Raw genomic sequence first — 18,997 nt, forward strand, 5'->3', positions numbered from 1 at the left:
TTAATCCTGGCAAGTCAGCTGATCTATGTCGTGACAGTTTTTTTCCTCGATCTACTGCTTGGTAGGGTATTCCACGGATTGGTGTTCGCTTCATGCTAGTACAGTAAGATCAATCTTTTCATTATTTGTTACTCTTATTTTGTTTATTGTCATCTCTTTCGGTTTGCTCCCATCTCATTTTCTACGCAGGCGAATTGTGCTCATTTGCTGATCAGAGGCTTTGCTAGCAGCCATCTGTCACCTGACATTCATGGTTCCTCACGACAGTCTGCTAGATTTTCTCATTCAATAGTTAATAGCGGTTGTGCGTTTAGTACAGTTATCTAAATTCCTAACATTTTAAATTTGATATTCAGTCGTTACAGCAAGAATCTAGTGTTAATCCGAACCCGGTCGGCCATAGTGGCTCTGCTGTTTATTAACTGTTTTTCTGGGTTGTCGTTATAGGCTACTTGTCAGTGGTAATTGAGATATTTACTTTAAATTCCCTTCAAATATATTTCTTTACAGTTGAACAAAACATGTTTAGATTGTGTTTCTGTTGAAATTATAAAATGAATCTTGTCATGTTGTTTTTATTTTTGAAATACTTAAAGATATTTATCTTTTTTTACCACATCTGTGTCTTGAATCTGTCATTTAGGTTTTCTAACACACAAGATGGATTTTTCCAAGCTGCCTAAGATCCGAGATGAGGAACGCGAGAGTCAGTTTGGATATGTTCATGGAGTCTCAGGCCCCGGTAAAAAAAAATAAAATACAATAAAATAAACATTCACCACTGCCAAATATATGAAGTCAGTTTGTTACAGATTAGCTTACTGCTCGGTGTTTATCTCACAAGTAATTCAGTCATCTACTGTAAAAAAGAGAAGTCATGTGATGGGCAGGTTACAGTCTATGTCTCTATTCAATACAGTGGTGACGGCCTCCAGCATGGCAGGTGCAGCTATGTATGAACTGGTTCGTGTCGGCCACAGTGAGCTGGTGGGAGAGATTATCCGATTGGAAGGAGATATGGCAACCATCCAGGTGTATGAGGAGACTTGTATCCTTTACTATTAATCTGGGATTTGTTTACACTGAGAACCCCCTAAAAGTTTTAAATATAGTAAATCCAAATAAAATGTTTGCATAATTAGAGGAGAAAAAAAACAACAGGTATTTATCATTTAGATCCTGTTTTAAGTCTCAATAACCCAGGTATGGGTTCCGCCATGGTGTTGAACAATAAACAAACTTGCTGTAAACTTGCTCCCGCACATCAAATCATATTCTTTTGTTGTCAAAATAATATTGTTGGCAAAATAAATAAACCCATTGTCAACATGTCACATAGTGTTCAGTAGTATCATTCACAGTAATATAAGGCGTATTACCATGGTATTATTATCTCACACTGTTACAGGATTATAATGCTGTTGCAGAATTGGTTTTGTGTGTGTTTGTCTACTTTGCATTGTTTGTTTTCCTGAACCAAAGTAACACAGCTGGAGTTTGTGTGGGAGATCCAGTGCTCCGCACAGGAAAGCCCCTCTCTGTAGAGCTGGGACCTGGAATTATGGGCTCTATCTTTGACGGTATTCAGCGCCCCCTCAAAGACATCAATGACCTCACGCAGAGCATCTACATCCCCAGAGGTGTTAATATAGGGGCTCTCAACCGGGACCTTAAATGGGACTTCACACCTATTAATAACTTGAGGGTAATGAAGTGTGTGTTTCTTTATATAGAGGTGTTGTGCACTTAGTTTATTTATTTTTTTGGACATTTCTGTCTTTTTTTCCAAGACCATGTGAGTTATGATAGTTAGTATATGCTTGGTAGCTGGGATCAAATACTCATGTCATAAGTATCAGGGCTCACAAAAATCTGGCAGCTCGAAGTACCGAAGCTGTTGTTTTTTTCTGCCGGCGTACCAAAATCTATCTACACCTCGCACAGCGATCTATCTAGATGGCCCATCGAGCAAGGTGTAGATAGATTTTTGTAGCCTGACTGAAAAAACAATAACCCCAGGACTTTGGGCTACGAGATTTTGTGAGCCCTAGATATTTATTTATTTAATGAACCAATCAAAACTGCAGCTATTCTGAAATAATAAAGGAATTGTTCAGCCAAAAAGTACAATTTATTGTTAATTCATGGTGTCCACATGGTCTTTAAAAGTCTTAACGTCTGAAATATGGTCTTAAATACTTTTAAACCGGTCTTAATTTTCCTTTGTCCATGTAAAGCTACACCATCGGTACAACCATCAATCCATCTCAAAAAAGCATTTTAAAAAAGTAAATTTTATTAATTCTATTTACTAATATGGCATTACGGAGGATGTCTCGAAGGATGAAAAGGGCAAAACATTATGACAACCCAATATTTAAAAAATTCCCCTGAGAAATTAGCTGCTATGGATCGAGACAGACAACGGATGTAGCAAAAAGTAGTTCGCTTTCACCCAAAATTCATTTACAAATTTGTACAAAAAAAGCAAAATAAGTCAAATCAATTAAAACAAACCTGATAAAGGGAAGGAAAATAAGCTGTGCCAAATCAAAGAAAATAACAAATTAAAAACCCCTAACTAAATCATCTCCGTCTCTAAATAACTAAAGAGAAAGCTGAAAAAAAAACAAAAAAAAAAACCATCTTCGGGTCAAACACCTCTTACTAAACTGCACTCACTGGAAAAAAACATACAAAGGGTAGCACCCGCTTCTGACCTAATGGATTACCAGAGAATCATCTTCATTACATTCTTACAATAACATTAGTTTAAAATATAATTAAAATGTATTCGTCCATGTATTTATGCATAAATGTATGTTGTGCATACATTTATTTTGTTGAAGTTTTTAAAACTTTTTTAAAGAAAAGTTATCATGAACAAAATTATTATTATTATCTATAATTTGCTGATTTTGACTCCTTATTTAAAATATATGGATAAGAAATAACTGAATCTAAATTGGAATGTGGCAAGTTAAAATCTTTTTGCATCGGCCATTACAAAATGGCTTTTTGTCCTGTTTAAATCTGAAATTTCATTCATAGCGGTTTTAAAAAGTCTTAAATTTGGCTTAGTGAAACCTGCAGAAAAACTGTAAATCGACTAACCCTCAGGTCATCCAAGATACATGTTACTCTTAACATAAGAAGAACATTAACTATTTTCTTCGTGATTCGGAAAATCTAAGACAGTGGCTACAATCCAGCCAAACAAAAATAATAAATGTTGTTTAACTATCCCCATAATAATCTGTGTTTTCCAATGCTTAAATGAATTTAAAGCATTAGCACTGATCATTGCAAGTGTAGAATGCACCATATCTCTCTGTTTGGATATATTATTGGTTGTGTTCATATATAACTAATTTTTTTGCTACCTGCATGGAGTAACTTATTGTTTTGGCATCAGTCATTTAGGCCAAATAACATAGTTTGGTTACAAAACAGCAAAATATCCCCAAAAAGCTACAATTGATATTCTGTGTACAATAATCCCCCTTTTCTCTTTCTTGAGCACTTAGAGAACATCTTTAAAAAGTAACTAAATGTAATTTGTAAATTTTTAAATGTAACTATTAATGACTACATGTAATTTAAGTGGAATTTGAATGTGCATGAGTATTTTAAATACAGAAGGTAGAATGTATAATACATTGAAATTAAGCTCTCCATATTTAAAATGGTTTACAACACTGTTTTTTAGGTTGGAAGCCATGTTACAGGAGGTGATATCTATGGACTGGTGAATGAGAACTCTCTCATCAAACACAAGCTCATGCTACCACCCCGCAGCAGAGGAACAGTCACATATGTCGCTCCGCCAGGAAATTATGATGTCTCTGTGAGTCACACTTAAATTCATCCTCACATGTCTTTTAATATTACTACACGTATATATAGTCAGGAGAACTCTTCATGCCAGGTCAGATGTATTTGCATATAACACCTTACTAAGGCAATCGTTAAATGTAAAAAAAAACTACTTAAGATGTTTGAGCAAGATGAGGAAAAACCCCAGTCTTGTGAAATACTGAAAGTTCCCTTTTCATTATGCGTGTGTGTCAGGATGTGGTGCTGGAGCTGGAGTTTGAAGGAGTGAAGGAGAAGTTCACCATGGTGCAGGTGTGGCCTGTGCGACAAGTGAGGCCTGTTACTGAGAAGCTCCCTGCCAACCACCCCCTACTGACTGGACAACGTGTACTGGACGCCCTCTTTCCGTGAGTGTCAAACACGTCTAGAAAAGTGTGATTATATTTCTGCACAATTGCATTTTAATCTTGATTGTAAACATTTTGCAATCTGCTTTTTTGAAAAAGCTAATTAAGTGTGGAACCTATTGTCTGCAATTTTGGCCAACTGGTTATTTATTGCAAGATTTTTTCATGAAATAATCCCCAAAAAAATTAAAGAAGTGTTATATATTTTGTTGTTTCACATAATCCCAAATGTGTGTTCAAATCCAGAGAAATAAGCCATTTTTATTAGCAACACAAAACGTGTCCTGTGCCGCCATGCTAATAATGCTGGATTTTCAGTTTGGTTTAATAGAAAATAAGAAAACACAAAAGACACTTTAATATGGTGTGTGTTTTTTAGACTGCACGGAGCAGCAATATGACAGATCCTTAAAATGTATTTAGTATGATAAAACAGCATTACTTCTTCCCCATGTGATCATGATTCAGTTGGCTCTACCACATTCATGCCATGTTGCGCTCGTCTCTCATCAGCAATTGTTTTAGCAGCCTTGGTTTATTCAATGGCTGTCAGCCTTACTCTGCTTTATGCTACGATGATAATAAGTTTTGAATACTTTAGCTAATCCATGAACATGATTTCTGACAGAGTCTTATAGGATGTAATAAAGACGACTTGCACTATTCCACGCTCAGTCACTGCACCACCAAATTCAGGCTGTTTCTCAATTCCAAGAACGCAGAAAACAGACTTGCGTTCTCGTGCAGAGCCGTCTTGCCAGGTTACCTCGGAAGAATGAACTCGAGACTGCGAGAGACTGTGAGAAATGAGATGCTGCGTTCTTCCTGATGGTCACATGACCTTCACACTTTTTTAATGGAAAATTATGTAAACATTACAGCATTCATACAACCATTTATTGTTTTTTTCCCTTTTAAATATAAGTATATCATGCACAAAAAACCTTACGAATTTACTTGGCACAATACAATTAAGGCGACGCGGTGGCACAGTAGGTAGTGCTGTCGCTCACAGCAAGAAGGTCGCTGGTTCAAGTCTCAGCTGGGTCAGTCGGCATTTCTGTGTGGAGTTTGCATGTTTTCCCCGTGGGTTTCCTCAAGGTGCTCCGGTTTCCCCCACAGACATGTGGTACAGGTGAATTGGGTAAACTTAAATGTCCATGGTGTATGTGTGTGAATGAGTGTGAATGGATGTTTCCCAGAGATGGGTTGCGGCTGGAAGGGCATCCGCTGTGTAAAAACGTGCTGGATAAGTTGGCGGTTATTCCGCTGTGGCGACCCCAGATTAATAAAGGGACTAAGCCGACAAGAAAATGAATGAATGAATGAATGAACAATACAAATAAATCAGATTTTAATACGAATTTTATCAAATTTGATCAAAAAACAAATTTTATCAAATTAATGTGTTTATGCCTTTATTAAGATTTTCATGTTTACTTTCACCATCTTATTTAGGGAAACTCCTGAGATTAGGAAGTTATATCTTTGAGCTTTAATAATAAACTTATAATAAATCCCACCTCCTTTATTCAGTTGCAATGACTTCTGGGACTTCTAGAGTAAGTCCTGTGCTCAAGTCTGCATCTGTGCTTCCTCGATACCAAGAATACATCTCGGAACTTTCACACATCTTTTGTTCTTACGATGTTGAGTTTTGGAACTGAACTTTGGCGGTTGATGACGACGTTACACGAAGACACAAGATCGCTAAAGAATGCATATGAAGAAACAGTCTATGTTTTTGTTTGTTTTGAATAAACACCCTCTAGGGGTAAAAATTACATTCTGTGCCTCAAACAAACCTGCACAGGCTTTCTTTTTTGTGGTGCCTTTTTTTCTCGAATGAATGATTTTCCTTTTAAGTGTTTAAATTTACTAGCAGTCATCTTTCATCTGTCATTGAATTGTTCCTTATGACAGTTGGCTAGATCTCCTAATTTAATAGTTAATAGCCGTACTTAAACTTCCCAAACTACTGCACACATTTTAGGCCCTTCAGGAAAAGAAAGTGGATAATTTCTTCTCATTCTCATTAATGAATTGTTAAAAATATAATAAATAGGGGTAAAAGATTAGAGACCCTATTTTTGGGTCTGGATCAAATTGATATTAAAAGGAATATCAAATGCAAGTTGACCTCTATAATGTTTCACATAACTTCTAAAAAATAAAATGTCAATACAGGGATGAAAGAATGCCACAAGAATATTCAGTATAACACACACACACACACACACACACACACACACACACACACACACACACACATTTATATATATATATATATATATATATATATATATATATATATATATATATATATATATATATATATATATATATATATATATAAATATATATATATATATAATGTAAATAAATGCATGCATTAGATCAAAGAAGATGTGATGATTTTGAGTTGTATTAAGGATTAATGTTTTTAAAGTGTGCCGACATATAGCACTGATGTGCTCACTGTGATCTGAGTTTGATTCCCTGCTCGAGGTCCAATGTTTTCCTTCTCTAATGCTTAAAAATGCTCTTTTGCAGGTGTGTCCAAGGAGGAACCACTGCCATTCCAGGAGCCTTCGGCTGTGGCAAGACTGTGATCTCTCAGTCTCTCTCCAAGTACTCCAACAGCGATGTCATCATTTATGTGGGTTGCGGAGAGCGTGGAAATGAGATGTCTGAAGTATTAAGAGACTTTCCAGAGGTTGGTGTGGCACTTGGTGTACCTGCTCGCTTTGATAATTCAATGTTTATGAATGTGATATTAATTTCATAACTGCAGGGGTTCATGTGACCCTTTAGCTAGATTTAAATGACCCAGGTTTATGTGATTTAATTGTAATTTCGTTAAATAGCTTACCATGGAGGTGGGCGGAAAGGTGGAGAGCATTATGAAGAGAACAGCACTGGTGGCCAACACCTCAAACATGCCTGTGGCTGCCAGAGAAGCCTCCATCTATACTGGTAAACCCATGAGCCATCTGCACAAATAGAGTGACTTGATAAAAGCCAGAGTTTCCGGGGGTTATGGAATATTTGGATTATTATGAACTTTTAAAAGGTCTATTCTAGACATTGAAAGTCAGGAAATATTTATCTTTTTTGTCCAAGTTGTAGAATACTAAGGATTTTTGTTTGTTCGTTTAAAATTTTTGTTTCCATCTATTGAAATATATATATTTTTATACCAGTTTTTAATTGAATAATTTCACCTTTGTTTTTATGTTTTGGCTATTTTTCAGCTAAATTTTATTTCTTTCACACTCATCAACTTGCAGTCATCAGACTATAATTCTTGACTAAGCCTAACATGTCAGGATAGTATACATTTTAGTAGCTTTGACTTTAAAATGACCACTTCAATAACTGGGCTTAATGGCAGAAAAGCTAAATGTAAATTTTGCAAAATTACAATCAAATATGGTATAGGGAGCACTTTACAACCATGCAAACAGTAAGTACTACAGATTTTTTTCCAAAACCTGAGATAAAGTATCCTTTGTTGTTCTCATAGTGGCTAATAAAATCCAGCAAAATTATATTCAAGCTAAAAACATTTTAATATTATGCAAAGCACAACAGCGAACTGTCTGTTCATTATAGGTCAGGGGAATTACACTTTTTAGTCAGTGAAAGTCAGGGAGATTGATATCTGGTTTAGACTGGGAGCCCTGGAATGCAATTCAGGTAAGAATCCGGTTGTATAAAAACAGTGGTTAATTGCAAACTGTGAATGCTTGTATCTGTGAACAGGTATCACGTTGTCCGAGTACTTCAGGGACATGGGCTATAATGTCAGTATGATGGCCGACTCCACTTCTCGTTGGGCTGAGGCTCTTAGGGAGATCTCAGGACGTCTGGCTGAGATGCCTGCTGGTATGTACAGCTCAATTGCAAATGTGTGTGTATGTTTTTTTTATATCTATATAGAGACATCTTACAACAGGGGTGTCCAAACTCCGTCCTGGAGGGCTGGTGTCCTGTATGGTTTAATTCCAACTTCCTTCAAATCACCTGCCTGATAGTTTGTAGAACAGCTAGAAAGCTTGAGTTGTTTCAGGTGTATGGGGTTGGAACTAAAATATGCAGGACACTGGCCTTCCTGGACCGAGTTTGGACACCCCAGACTTACAACATTTAGAACTTTACAATAAAATTTTTTTTAAATGTCACTAGTTAAATGTATATTTGTTTCCACAAAAACATCAATATGTTGTTGTGCTAAGGCATTAAGCAATGTGCTAAAAATATTACGAATGTTTAACATCTTAACCACAAAATTTTAGCAAAGTTCTAAAACATGATAGCAGTGTATTAAAACATGCTAGTGATGATCATTACTAGTTTTGTTATGACATAAAACATGCTAATAACATTAATGATGTGTTAAACATTCTAGAAATGTTAGCTTATAGCGGCCACCCAAGATGACTAAGCAAATGTCTAATAGTGCTCATGTAGCCAAGCAATTCAAAAACATAGCATTCTTTACACATTTACTGCATATTTAAGCGTTTGCTTTGTATTGGCAGCATATGTAATATATGACCCTGAACCACAAAACCAGCCTTATTTTGCTCTTTGCTATTATTACATTTTAGTAAATTTTTGTAAATATCAAGTCTTAATTTTTGAATGGTGATTGGATTGCCAAGTACTTCATTTTAAATGGGATTTTAAAGGTGATTTTCAATATTTAGACTTTTTTTTTCCTTACAAATTAAAATAGTTGTACCTGACAGAAATATTGTGCAGCTTCGTCTTATGTAAGCTTCCTTATATTGGACAATTGAACGTTCTTGTAATTCCTTCACAGACAGTGGATATCCTGCCTATCTTGGAGCCCGTCTGGCGTCGTTCTATGAGAGAGCAGGTCGAGTGAAGTGTCTGGGCAACCCAGAGAGAGAGGGCAGCGTCAGCATTGTGGGAGCGTAAGTACATTTCAGGAACACTAAGTGAGCTTTTTCAGTAAATGAATAAATTGATCGTGCTGCCTTTTTAACTTGAAAGCAAGTAATGGCAATTATTTTCTGTTCGTTTATAAAAGTCTTAGATGAACCGTTCTTGTGGTGGTTGTAACCACAGATGTTTCAATGCTTTTGTGATCCCTTTAAAATGATCTCTTTCCTACAGTGTGTCTCCCCCTGGTGGTGACTTCTCAGATCCTGTGACCTCTGCCACGCTTGGTATTGTGCAGGTGGGTGAACACTGTGAAAATGTGTAAGATCATTTAAATTATTAATCCTCATGCAACCTTTTATTTATATATATATATATATATATATATATATATATATATATATATATATATATATATATATATATATATATATATATATATATATTTACACTTGATGCAATAAAATTTCCTAATCAAACTTATTAAAAGATATTTAATATGAAGGGAAAGGCATATAATGAAAATACTCGCTTTATTCTTGTTTTCTGCTTATGCATATTATAGTCTATTACAGAGTCGATTGGATACATTATTTAGCTATAATTGTGTTTTTGTAGGTATCGATGTATTTGAATGTGTTTAAATCAGTGGTTCTCAATTCTGGTTCTCGGCCTCCCTGCCCTGAACATTTTCTATGCATTTTGTACCACATACTTTTTTGCGGACCTGATTTAGACATAAATACCCTCAAATTAAAGCTGACAGTCTGCAATTTAAGCACATCTAGTTTGTTTAATCTGAAATCCATTGTGTTTTGATGTACAGAGCCAAAATGTTAGAATTGTGTCAATGTCCAAATATATCTCTCTCTCTCTCTTTCAATATATATATATATATATATATATATATATATATATATATATATATATATATATATATATATATATATATATATATATATATATATATATATATATATATATTGGTGTTGAATTAATGAATGAATGTTACTGAATGTTACTTTATTTTTTTTTATTTAAAAACATATCTTCACACATTTTAATCCTCGGTTGCATTTTTTATTTGTTTATGTAAAGAGATGAAAGTAAGCTTGATTTTGATGAAGTAGTTTTTTGTGTGTGTGTGTGTGTGTGTGTGTGTGTGTGTGTGCGTGTGTGTGTGTGTGGTAGATTTTAGACAAAGTCTGAGTTAATAGAAGTGTTATCACAGCCAAACCTATAAATATCTGATGCTGGAGTCGTTTCATAGCTTATAAGACATTTCATACCAGAGGGAGCTCTAGAGCTGTATTGAGGACACTCACAGTGAGCATCTGCTGGAGCAAATCAGCATTCAAAGGGTTAGAATTTTGAAAATGAATGAATGTTTGGTAATTATGATTAGAAATAATACTAGTGGAAGAATTCTATATCAGGAAAAGTATAAATAAATATTATTATATGATTTTTTATCATGCTTTATGATGTTTACCTAAAATTTAAGACAAATGTTTTTTTTATACACAAGACTTTAAAGTTTTTAAATGAAGCAATGATACCTTTTACAGTTTTTAATCCTCTCATTTAAACTGTTTCTCTCAGGTGTTCTGGGGTTTAGATAAGAAGCTCGCTCAGAGGAAACACTTCCCCTCAGTTAACTGGCTTATCAGTTACAGTAAATATACACGAGCGCTGGATGAGTACTATGACAAACACTTCCAAGAGTTTGTGCCGCTGCGTACCAAAGCCAAAGAGATTCTGCAGGAGGAGGAGGATCTGGCTGAGATTGTGCAGCTGGTTGGAAAGGTGTGTTTCTGTGTATTTACTTTTTTATATATTGACGTTTGTGTTTAAATAGACTATGTTGTGTGTTTTTGTTTGATGTGAGTCTGTGTCTTAATTATATTAATTTTCTTCCTCTCCTATAGGCATCTCTGGCTGAGACGGATAAAATCACCCTGGAGGTGGCTAAACTCATTAAAGATGACTTCCTGCAGCAGAACGGTTATACTCCCTATGACAGGTAAAGCTGAATAGCAAATTCCCATTTCTTTTGATGTCTCATTGATCCAGTTTGTCATTCTGTGTTAATTATGTCCCACATGATGTCTCTTTCAGGTTCTGTCCCTTCTACAAGACAGTGGGCATCCTGTCTAATATGATAGCTTTTTATGATCTGGCCCGGCATGCTGTCGAGACCACAGCTCAGAGCGATAACAAGATCACCTGGGCACAGATCCGTGAACACATGGGAGAAATTCTGTATCGGATCAGCTCCATGAAGTTTAAGGTAAGTTTTATTTATTGTTTTGTTTGTGGATTTAAAGATTGTAGTGGAGAGAGTACAACATTCTTTCAGGGTTATAGTTAATGGTCAGTTTAATGCAATGTTGTAATGGTTAAGTGACACTAAAGCAAATTTTAAAAATGGATTTAGTTAACCCTTTATGGCAAACGTATCAAATCCAGCTCCTGGAGGGCCACAGCTTAGTTCCAACCCTAATAAACACACCTGATCAAACTAATTAAGTCCTTCAGTTCTGTTTGAAACCTCCATATAAGTATGTTGAAGCAGGGTTGGAACTAAACTGTGCAGAGCTGCGACCCTCTAGGAACTGCATTTGACACCTGTGCATTTGACACCTGTGCCATGTCATGGTGTTGTCCTCAGGCAACAATCCATTTTTTGGCCCACAAAACACTCCTTTAATTTTTTAAAAATAGATTATCACAAAAAAAGTCTAATGATAAGTTGGTGACCAATGAAATTTGAGGTGGGTGTAGGTTTGACCTTTCTTCTGGGGGCAACAGCCTTTTTTGGGACCATAGCCTGCTTGAGCACACAGTAATGTAAGATAGATTTCACTTTTTAACAGTCAAATGTAAATACCTTTATATTAAAAATATGTGATATGTGTATGGATATGTGAAGATACATATTTGATTGAGAAAGACACTTTTTTTGTTGTTGTTGTTGTTCTCTATTGACCTTATTCTAAAATACGGAAGTGCGCCTGTTTTCGCGATTGTCTTGGAACTTCTGATTCAGTCGCCTATGGGAGAAATGACTAGGAATAATAAACAGCAAAAAACGGTCAAACTACTTGCTCTACAAACAAATGTTTGCATGACTATACAGACCAAGTAGAATAATATAATAAGAAAATATTAAATTGCAACATCAACCAGCGAAATGAGCAGTTTTTAATATCAAAAAATGAATGGAAGTGAATGAGACCGGATGTCCCAAGCCAAAAAGATTCAAATGGCAGCGCCCGCTCGTCAATAAGGTGAATATGCTAAATACTAGTTTTTTTCGTTTGCTAAAGGCTACGGGTTTCGGGTTAAGACAACTGCCTCACTCCAGAGAATGGTCCAAATCTTCATTTAATAATTGGCATCAGCTTGATTGTGTGTGGTTCTATAATTAATACAAATAAAGAATAGATATATGAATATACAGAAAAACAGTTTAACATGAATTATAAGTAAATAAACCAAAGCAAACATTTTAATAACTATCATGAAATATAAATACACTGCAAATTAGTATTATAGCTTTAGTCAAAACATTCAGTTAATTATAAATAACTCAGTGTGCATGCGCTAGTTGCACTATCACCCACCGATTATGATTAAATAAAGGATTATAAACATCATATACACAACGTCTGTGTAGAATATCTCAATGGACGAACATATTAATTATAATACAACCGTTTAGCCGAATTAAATGTATGCATTGACATGTTACAGCCCTAATAAGTATGATTATTTAAAAACTCCATAAAGATACATATTGCAATGATTTTAGTTACTTGCTAAGCAATGCACGCACACATGCGCAATCCTTAAATGCTCTGCTGATTTGGACTTTATAACACCTGTTTTCCAACTTTAAACTATCTTCAACCACCACTGAGCAATATTCTACTTCACTTAGTGGTGGATTTTGGCATAGTCTATTCTCGTGAGAGGGCAGGGGTGACTGGAAGAAACCAAGTTGCAGGGGAAATGTGAAGAAATGTATAGTTATCCCCATTATTTATATATATATTTATATATTTATAATTTGCTTTACAGTACACTTAAAGGAGGTAAAGAACAAGATTGAGTAGTTAAGCTCAATACTTCTGACAGCGAGCTTGAAGAGTCACATTAGCTATGTTTTCTTTTACTCATTCATTTATTTTATTTTCGGCTTAGGCCCTTTATTATTCTGGGTCACCACAGCGGAATGAACCACCAACCTATCCAGCATATGTTCTACGAAGCGGATGCCCTTCCAGCCGCGACCCATTACTGGGAAACAGCCATACACACTCATTCACAAACATACACTTCGGACAATTTAGCTTACCCAATTCAGTGCATGTCTTTAGACTTGTGGAAGAAACCCACGCAAACACAGGGAGAACATGCTAACTCCACACAGAATTGCCGACTGTGCCAGCCGAGGCTCTAACCAGTGACCTTCTTCCAGCCTTAATGTTTAATTTATGTCCTTTTTTTTGTGAATGATGTCCGGCTGAAGATTTTTCTATGACCTGGCAACCCTGCTCAGTTTTACATACTTACATGTATGTTTTGCAGGATCCAGTGAAAGAGGGTGAAGCAAAGATCAAAGCTGACTACGCTCAACTGCTGGAGGACATGCAGAATTCCTTCCGCACCCTGGAAGACTAAAAGCACCGTCTGACCTCACTTCCCCTCCCTCTCTCCTCCCCTGTGCTGTGCAGTGCATTTCCCAGTGCTCCCTTGTGCATGTGTTCCTTACACACACACACTGATCTGAACCAGACGAATGAAAGCCAGAGCCGGTAGGCATCGCTAATCTGAACACGGTCTTTAATAAGCGTCAAGAGTGTGTGTTCTCACTCTATAGCTGCAACTGTTACTGTGTGTTTGAGCTGTAAGATTGTATTTTAGCATCTGTGATCTCTCTCTGTGCTGAGACTCGAGCACAAAAAAACCCACAAAACATTCATCTCTTTTTCTCACCACCTGCTTTCCCACGAGTCCTCATTGCATGTGTTAGGAGTGCAGGGGAGCACAGTGTTTATTTCCATCTCCTTTTCTCTCTCTCTCTTTCTCTCTCTGTGACCAATGAAAGATGTGTTATATGATAATGGGAACAACGGAAGTCAGAAAGGGATCATTGAGGCTTCCTTTATTTATTTGAGTCTTGTTTTGTCTCATTGATGTGATTTCTGTTCTATGTGTGTTTCTCATGTGAGTGTGTGTGTGTGTGTGTATGTGAGCTGGAGTGTGCAGGGGTGTGTGGGTAGATTTATCGTGACTTCTGTAGTAGTGGTACATTTATTGTGCGTGTTGTTGTGTGTTCAGTTCCAAAGAATTAAATTATTGGAAACTGTTTAATGACTCTGTTTTATGAAAACCATAATGGATAATTTCCATTAATTCATTGTCATTAATTGTTTGCGGTGAGTAAAAACCAATGTAATTGGAAGTCCCTTAAGCACACTGAGGCTGCATTTCTTTGATAATAATTAGATATAATTGAAAGAAATCTGATTATTTAGCATCATTACTATTGAAATTGTTTTTTTTTATATGATGATTTAGTGCTTAAACACACTTTTTCTGGTTAATATTATTGTAAAAACTTATACATGCAGTTCAAAAGAATAGTTTGTGTAAAAAATTTAGAGCTAATAAACATACATTTTAAAAACAAATCTGATTAAAGTAATGTAATAGACTACTATTAATATATTAATGAAAACTAATAGAAAAGAAACCAGTTATTTTTTAAGGATTAGTGTTGAGTCTGTTGTGAATATGAATATATTTACAGATGTAAGTTATGTTAATAAAAAGGTGTTAAAATGTCTTTAAAAGTCATATACAATTATAACTGCCATGAAACTCTTTGAGACCCAACATTACGCAACATAATTGTCATCGAAGGAGACATACACTCGCCGGCCACTTTATTTGGACCCTCTTTTGCCTTCAGAACTACCTTAATCCTTTGTGGCGTAGATTCAACAAGGTACAGGAAATATTCCTCAGAGATTTTGTTTCATATTGACATGATTTGTTGGCTGCACATCCATGATGTGAATCTCCTGTTCTCCCTCATCTTAAAGGTGCTCTATTGAATTGAGATCTGATGACTGTGACCATTTGAGTACAGTGAACTCATTGTTAGTCAAGAAACCAGTCTGAGAACCACTATTACACCACCAGCCTGAACTGTTGATACAAGGCAGGGTGGATCCATGCTTTTATGTTGTTGACACCAAATTCTTACCCTACCAACCAAATGTTGCAGCAGAAATCGAGACTCATCAGACCAGGCAACGTTTTAGCTATCTTCTATTGTTTAAATTTGGTGAGCCTGTGTGAATTGTAGCCTCAGTTTCCTGTTCTTAGCTGACAGGAGTGGCACCCGATGTGGTCTTCTGCTGCTGTAGCCCCTCCGCCTCAAGGTTGGACGTGTTGTGTGTTCAGAGATGCTCTTCTGCAGACCTCTGTTGTAACGAGTGTTATTTGAGTTACTGTTGCCTTTCTATCAGCTCTAACCAGTCTGGCCATTCTTAGTTCACCTCTGACATCAACCTCAAGGCATTTGCCCCCAAAGAACTGCCACTTACTAGATATTTTTTCTTTTTTTGGACCATTCTCTGTAAACCCTAGAGATGGTTGTGCATGAAAATTGCAGTAGATCAACAGTTAATGCTAGTCTGACACCAGCAACCATACCACATTGAAAGTAACTTAAATCCCTGTTCTTCCTCATTCTGATGCTTGGTTTGAAGTTTTGGAGTGCTGAATATCGTCTTGACCTTGTCTACATGCCTGAATGCATGAAGTTGCTGCCATGTGATTGGCTGATTATAAATGTGCGTTAACGAGCAGTTGGACAGGTGTACCTAATAAAGTGGCCGGTGAGTATTTATCATAAATTGTTATCGTTAGATGTAAAATTTCTGGTGTCTCCAAAATGTGTTTTTAAAGATTAAATTCCAAAGATCATTTAAAAAATGTGGAAATACTTAGATATTGTGAAATTTGCCCCACATCTTTTTTGTGTGTCTATGAAAATGAGCGGCTGTTTGCAATAATAGCCAGAGATGGCGGCGTCTTTGAACGCTATTGTGACACTAGAGTAACAAGAACTCAAGTGAATGTCAAGCAACGATGAACAAACGATGGAGACGAAGAGCAAAGCTTACGACATTACCAGGCATTTCTGAACGGTTAGTATGAATTTATATAGTTGTTGTGCAGTAAAATTTATCAAACCCAGCAAGTAGTTAGATAAAGTTGGTTTTATATTCGCACATTTGGAATTTTACCTCCTTATCAGAAACGACTTGCAAAACACAACATTGGTCACTGTCAGTCTCGTCGATTAATGTCACAGTTCTTTTCAATGTTTTAGCAAATACACATTACAGTGTTAGTACAATTCTAAAAATGAAATTCAACCACGATGTTCAGTGTCTTAAAAATATGTCGAGTTGTTACAACCCACGCTTACAAGCTTTGCTTTGCTCAGAGACTGCCTTGTGTTGCGTTGGCTTTGTGGGAATTTGTCAGGCTGTGGTGTAGTTGCATGAGACACAAGTCACCGGAGACGATGTGAATTATGAAACTTGTTTATTTGTGTCAAAAGGACAGATAGTGATTTTCACAGCAAATAAGCCTAAGCCCATGAGACAAAAAACCGTACAGCCAAAACAGTTTACAACTGGCTATTTCTGAAGCGAAGGCCCTGGTGGATCTTACAGAAGGCATGCAGGTGAAAATGAGGAACTTTAATTAAGTTTTTTTAATCAAAACAGAATACTGAAGCACACGAGAATTTAGAGCTGACTTCTCCTGAGAGTAAACATATTGCATGTTGTCTCCTGATGCAGGATCTGTTTCTGATCTGGTGATGGTATCACATCATTATGAAACTAAAAAAATAAAAATTGTAAATGAATAAAAAATGTCTTTAAAGGAATGGTTCACCCAAAAATGTACATTTCCTTTTAATTTTCTTACCAACAGGGACATCAAACAAGTCATTCATTTATTTATTTTATTTTCGGCTTAGCCCCTTTATTAATCAGGGATCGCCACAGCGGGATGAACCGTCATCTTATCCAGCAAATGTTTTTCGCAGCGCATGCAACCCAACACCGAGAAACAACCATACATAGTCTTTAAAAAATATATACACTACGGCCAATTTAGCTTAATCAATTCACCTGTACAGCATGTCTTTGGACTGTGGGGGAAACCAGAGCACCCGGAGGAAACCCCCGCCAACACAGGGAGAACATGCATACTCCACACAGAAATGCCAACTGACAAACCAGCCGGGGCTCAAACCACAACCTTCTTGCTGCAAAGTGATCGTGCTACCCACTGTGCCATCGTGACGCTCCATCATTTTAAAAACTTTAAAAGAGTGTATTCTTTCCCCTAAACATGGAATTACTGAACCTACATGCAGGAGTCTGATGAAAAGGCAAATTATTTTAAGGAAATTTCAAATGGCTTTTAGAGGTTTTTGCATCTGAACTCTTCATATTCAGACAAAATACAATTAACAACTGTGGCTCTTGATGATATAGAGATCTTTTTGAGCAAATCAACAGCAAATTATAAAAAAAAATGTCAATACATTTTGTATTTTAATTTTTAAAAACTTCAGTTGTGTCATCATTTGCTTACCTATTAAATTTCCCATGCCAATTTGAGTTTTTTTCTATAAAACAGAAAATAAGATATTTTGAAGAATGTTGAAAACCTGTAACTGACTTCCATAGGATTTGTTTTACTATATATATATATATATATATATATATATATATATATATATATATATATATGTATATGTGTCAATGGTTTTGTGTTCAACAGAGCAAAAAACTCAAACTGATTTGGAACAAGTCAATGGTAAGTAAATGATGAAAGAATTTCCTTTTTTTGGGTGAACTATCCCTTTAAAACTAAAACCATGCACTCATGCATATAGATGAAAACAAAGCATTAAAAAAAAAAACGGAGCATTTAAACAGATACAGTTGAAGTCAGATTTATTAAACCCCTTTGAATTTTCTTTTTTAAATATTTCCCAAATGTTTTAACAGAGCAAAGACATTTTCACAGCATGTCTGTAAAATATTTTTTCTTCTAGAGAAAGTGTTATGCCTAAAAATTCTCATGTTCGATTCCAATATTGAGTCACAGTCATAGCGCCACCTGCTGACAAGAGGAAATTTGGCATAAATCAGTGACTTTGTTTTTTTTTATTATTATATAAAACAGCTTAAATTGATATAGTGTCAAAATGAAAGGCCACTGGGCTGCGGTAAGCCTGGGTGCGAGGTCCCTTTCATCGCTGCTTGCAGCTTTAATTAGTTTTTTTTTGGCCAGAACAAAATCAGTTTTTATTTTTTCAAAATCCATTTTAAGGTCAATATAGCCCTTTTAAAAATACTTACAGTAAGAGTATTGAGTATTACATTGTGAAAAGCTGATATGTTTACATGTAATTTGTGTGTGTGTGTGTGTGTGTGTAAACGTAACATTCTGTAGTGCATTTAGTGCTAGATTTTGGACATCATCTTGGACACTTTTAATGCTTTCAAAAGGCTTGCTGCATTTATAAAGCACCCATGTCTTGAGGTTGTTGAGTATTACAGTACTTCAAATATTTGTAATTTTTTACTTTACACCACTGATAATGACATACAGTAGTTGTTTCCACAAAGAACCCTCAACACAAATGGGAACTTCAGCTAAAGCTTTTTGGAAGCAGAAAAGTGTGTTCTTTAGACTATAAAACGTTTCTTCATAGAAAACGTATTGTAAGAACTGATCACTGTGAAGTTCTTTGT

General features: G+C 35.9%; 1 protein-coding gene across 2 annotated transcripts; it reads left to right on the forward strand.

The window, feature by feature from the left end:
* Window positions 1-30: 30 nt before the first annotated feature.
* Window positions 31-14,509, forward strand: atp6v1aa (ATPase H+ transporting V1 subunit Aa). Of its 2 annotated transcripts, none has more exons than XM_087251549.1 (15): window positions 31-461; window positions 644-742; window positions 920-1,048; window positions 1,491-1,705; window positions 3,710-3,847; window positions 4,072-4,223; window positions 6,777-6,939; window positions 7,091-7,199; window positions 7,989-8,111; window positions 9,052-9,166; window positions 9,369-9,432; window positions 10,737-10,940; window positions 11,063-11,157; window positions 11,253-11,424; window positions 13,728-14,508. In XM_087251549.1, the coding sequence occupies exons 2-15, from the start codon at window positions 661-663 to the stop codon at window positions 13,818-13,820; spliced, it is 1,854 nt and encodes a 617-aa protein (XP_087107675.1). In that variant the 5' UTR covers window positions 31-461; window positions 644-660; the 3' UTR covers window positions 13,821-14,508.
* Window positions 14,510-18,997: the final 4,488 nt, after the last annotated feature.

The sequence above is a fragment of the Danio rerio genome, chromosome 5 (genome assembly GCF_052040795.2).
Source record: "Danio rerio strain M-AB ecotype USA chromosome 5, GRCz13ab, whole genome shotgun sequence".
NCBI lineage: Eukaryota > Metazoa > Chordata > Actinopteri > Cypriniformes > Danionidae > Danio > Danio rerio.

Bases quoted from the DNA above. Each gene is read 5' to 3' on its own strand.
- atp6v1aa (XM_087251549.1), top strand. From the start codon at position 661: ATGGATTTTTCCAAGCTGCCTAAGATCCGAGATGAGGAACGCGAGAGT. The intron at 6,940-7,090 runs GTTGGTGTGGCA...TTCGTTAAATAG, and splicing joins TATTAAGAGACTTTCCAGAG to CTTACCATGGAGGTGGGCGG. The intron at 9,167-9,368 runs GTAAGTACATTT...TCTTTCCTACAG, and splicing joins AGCGTCAGCATTGTGGGAGC to TGTGTCTCCCCCTGGTGGTG.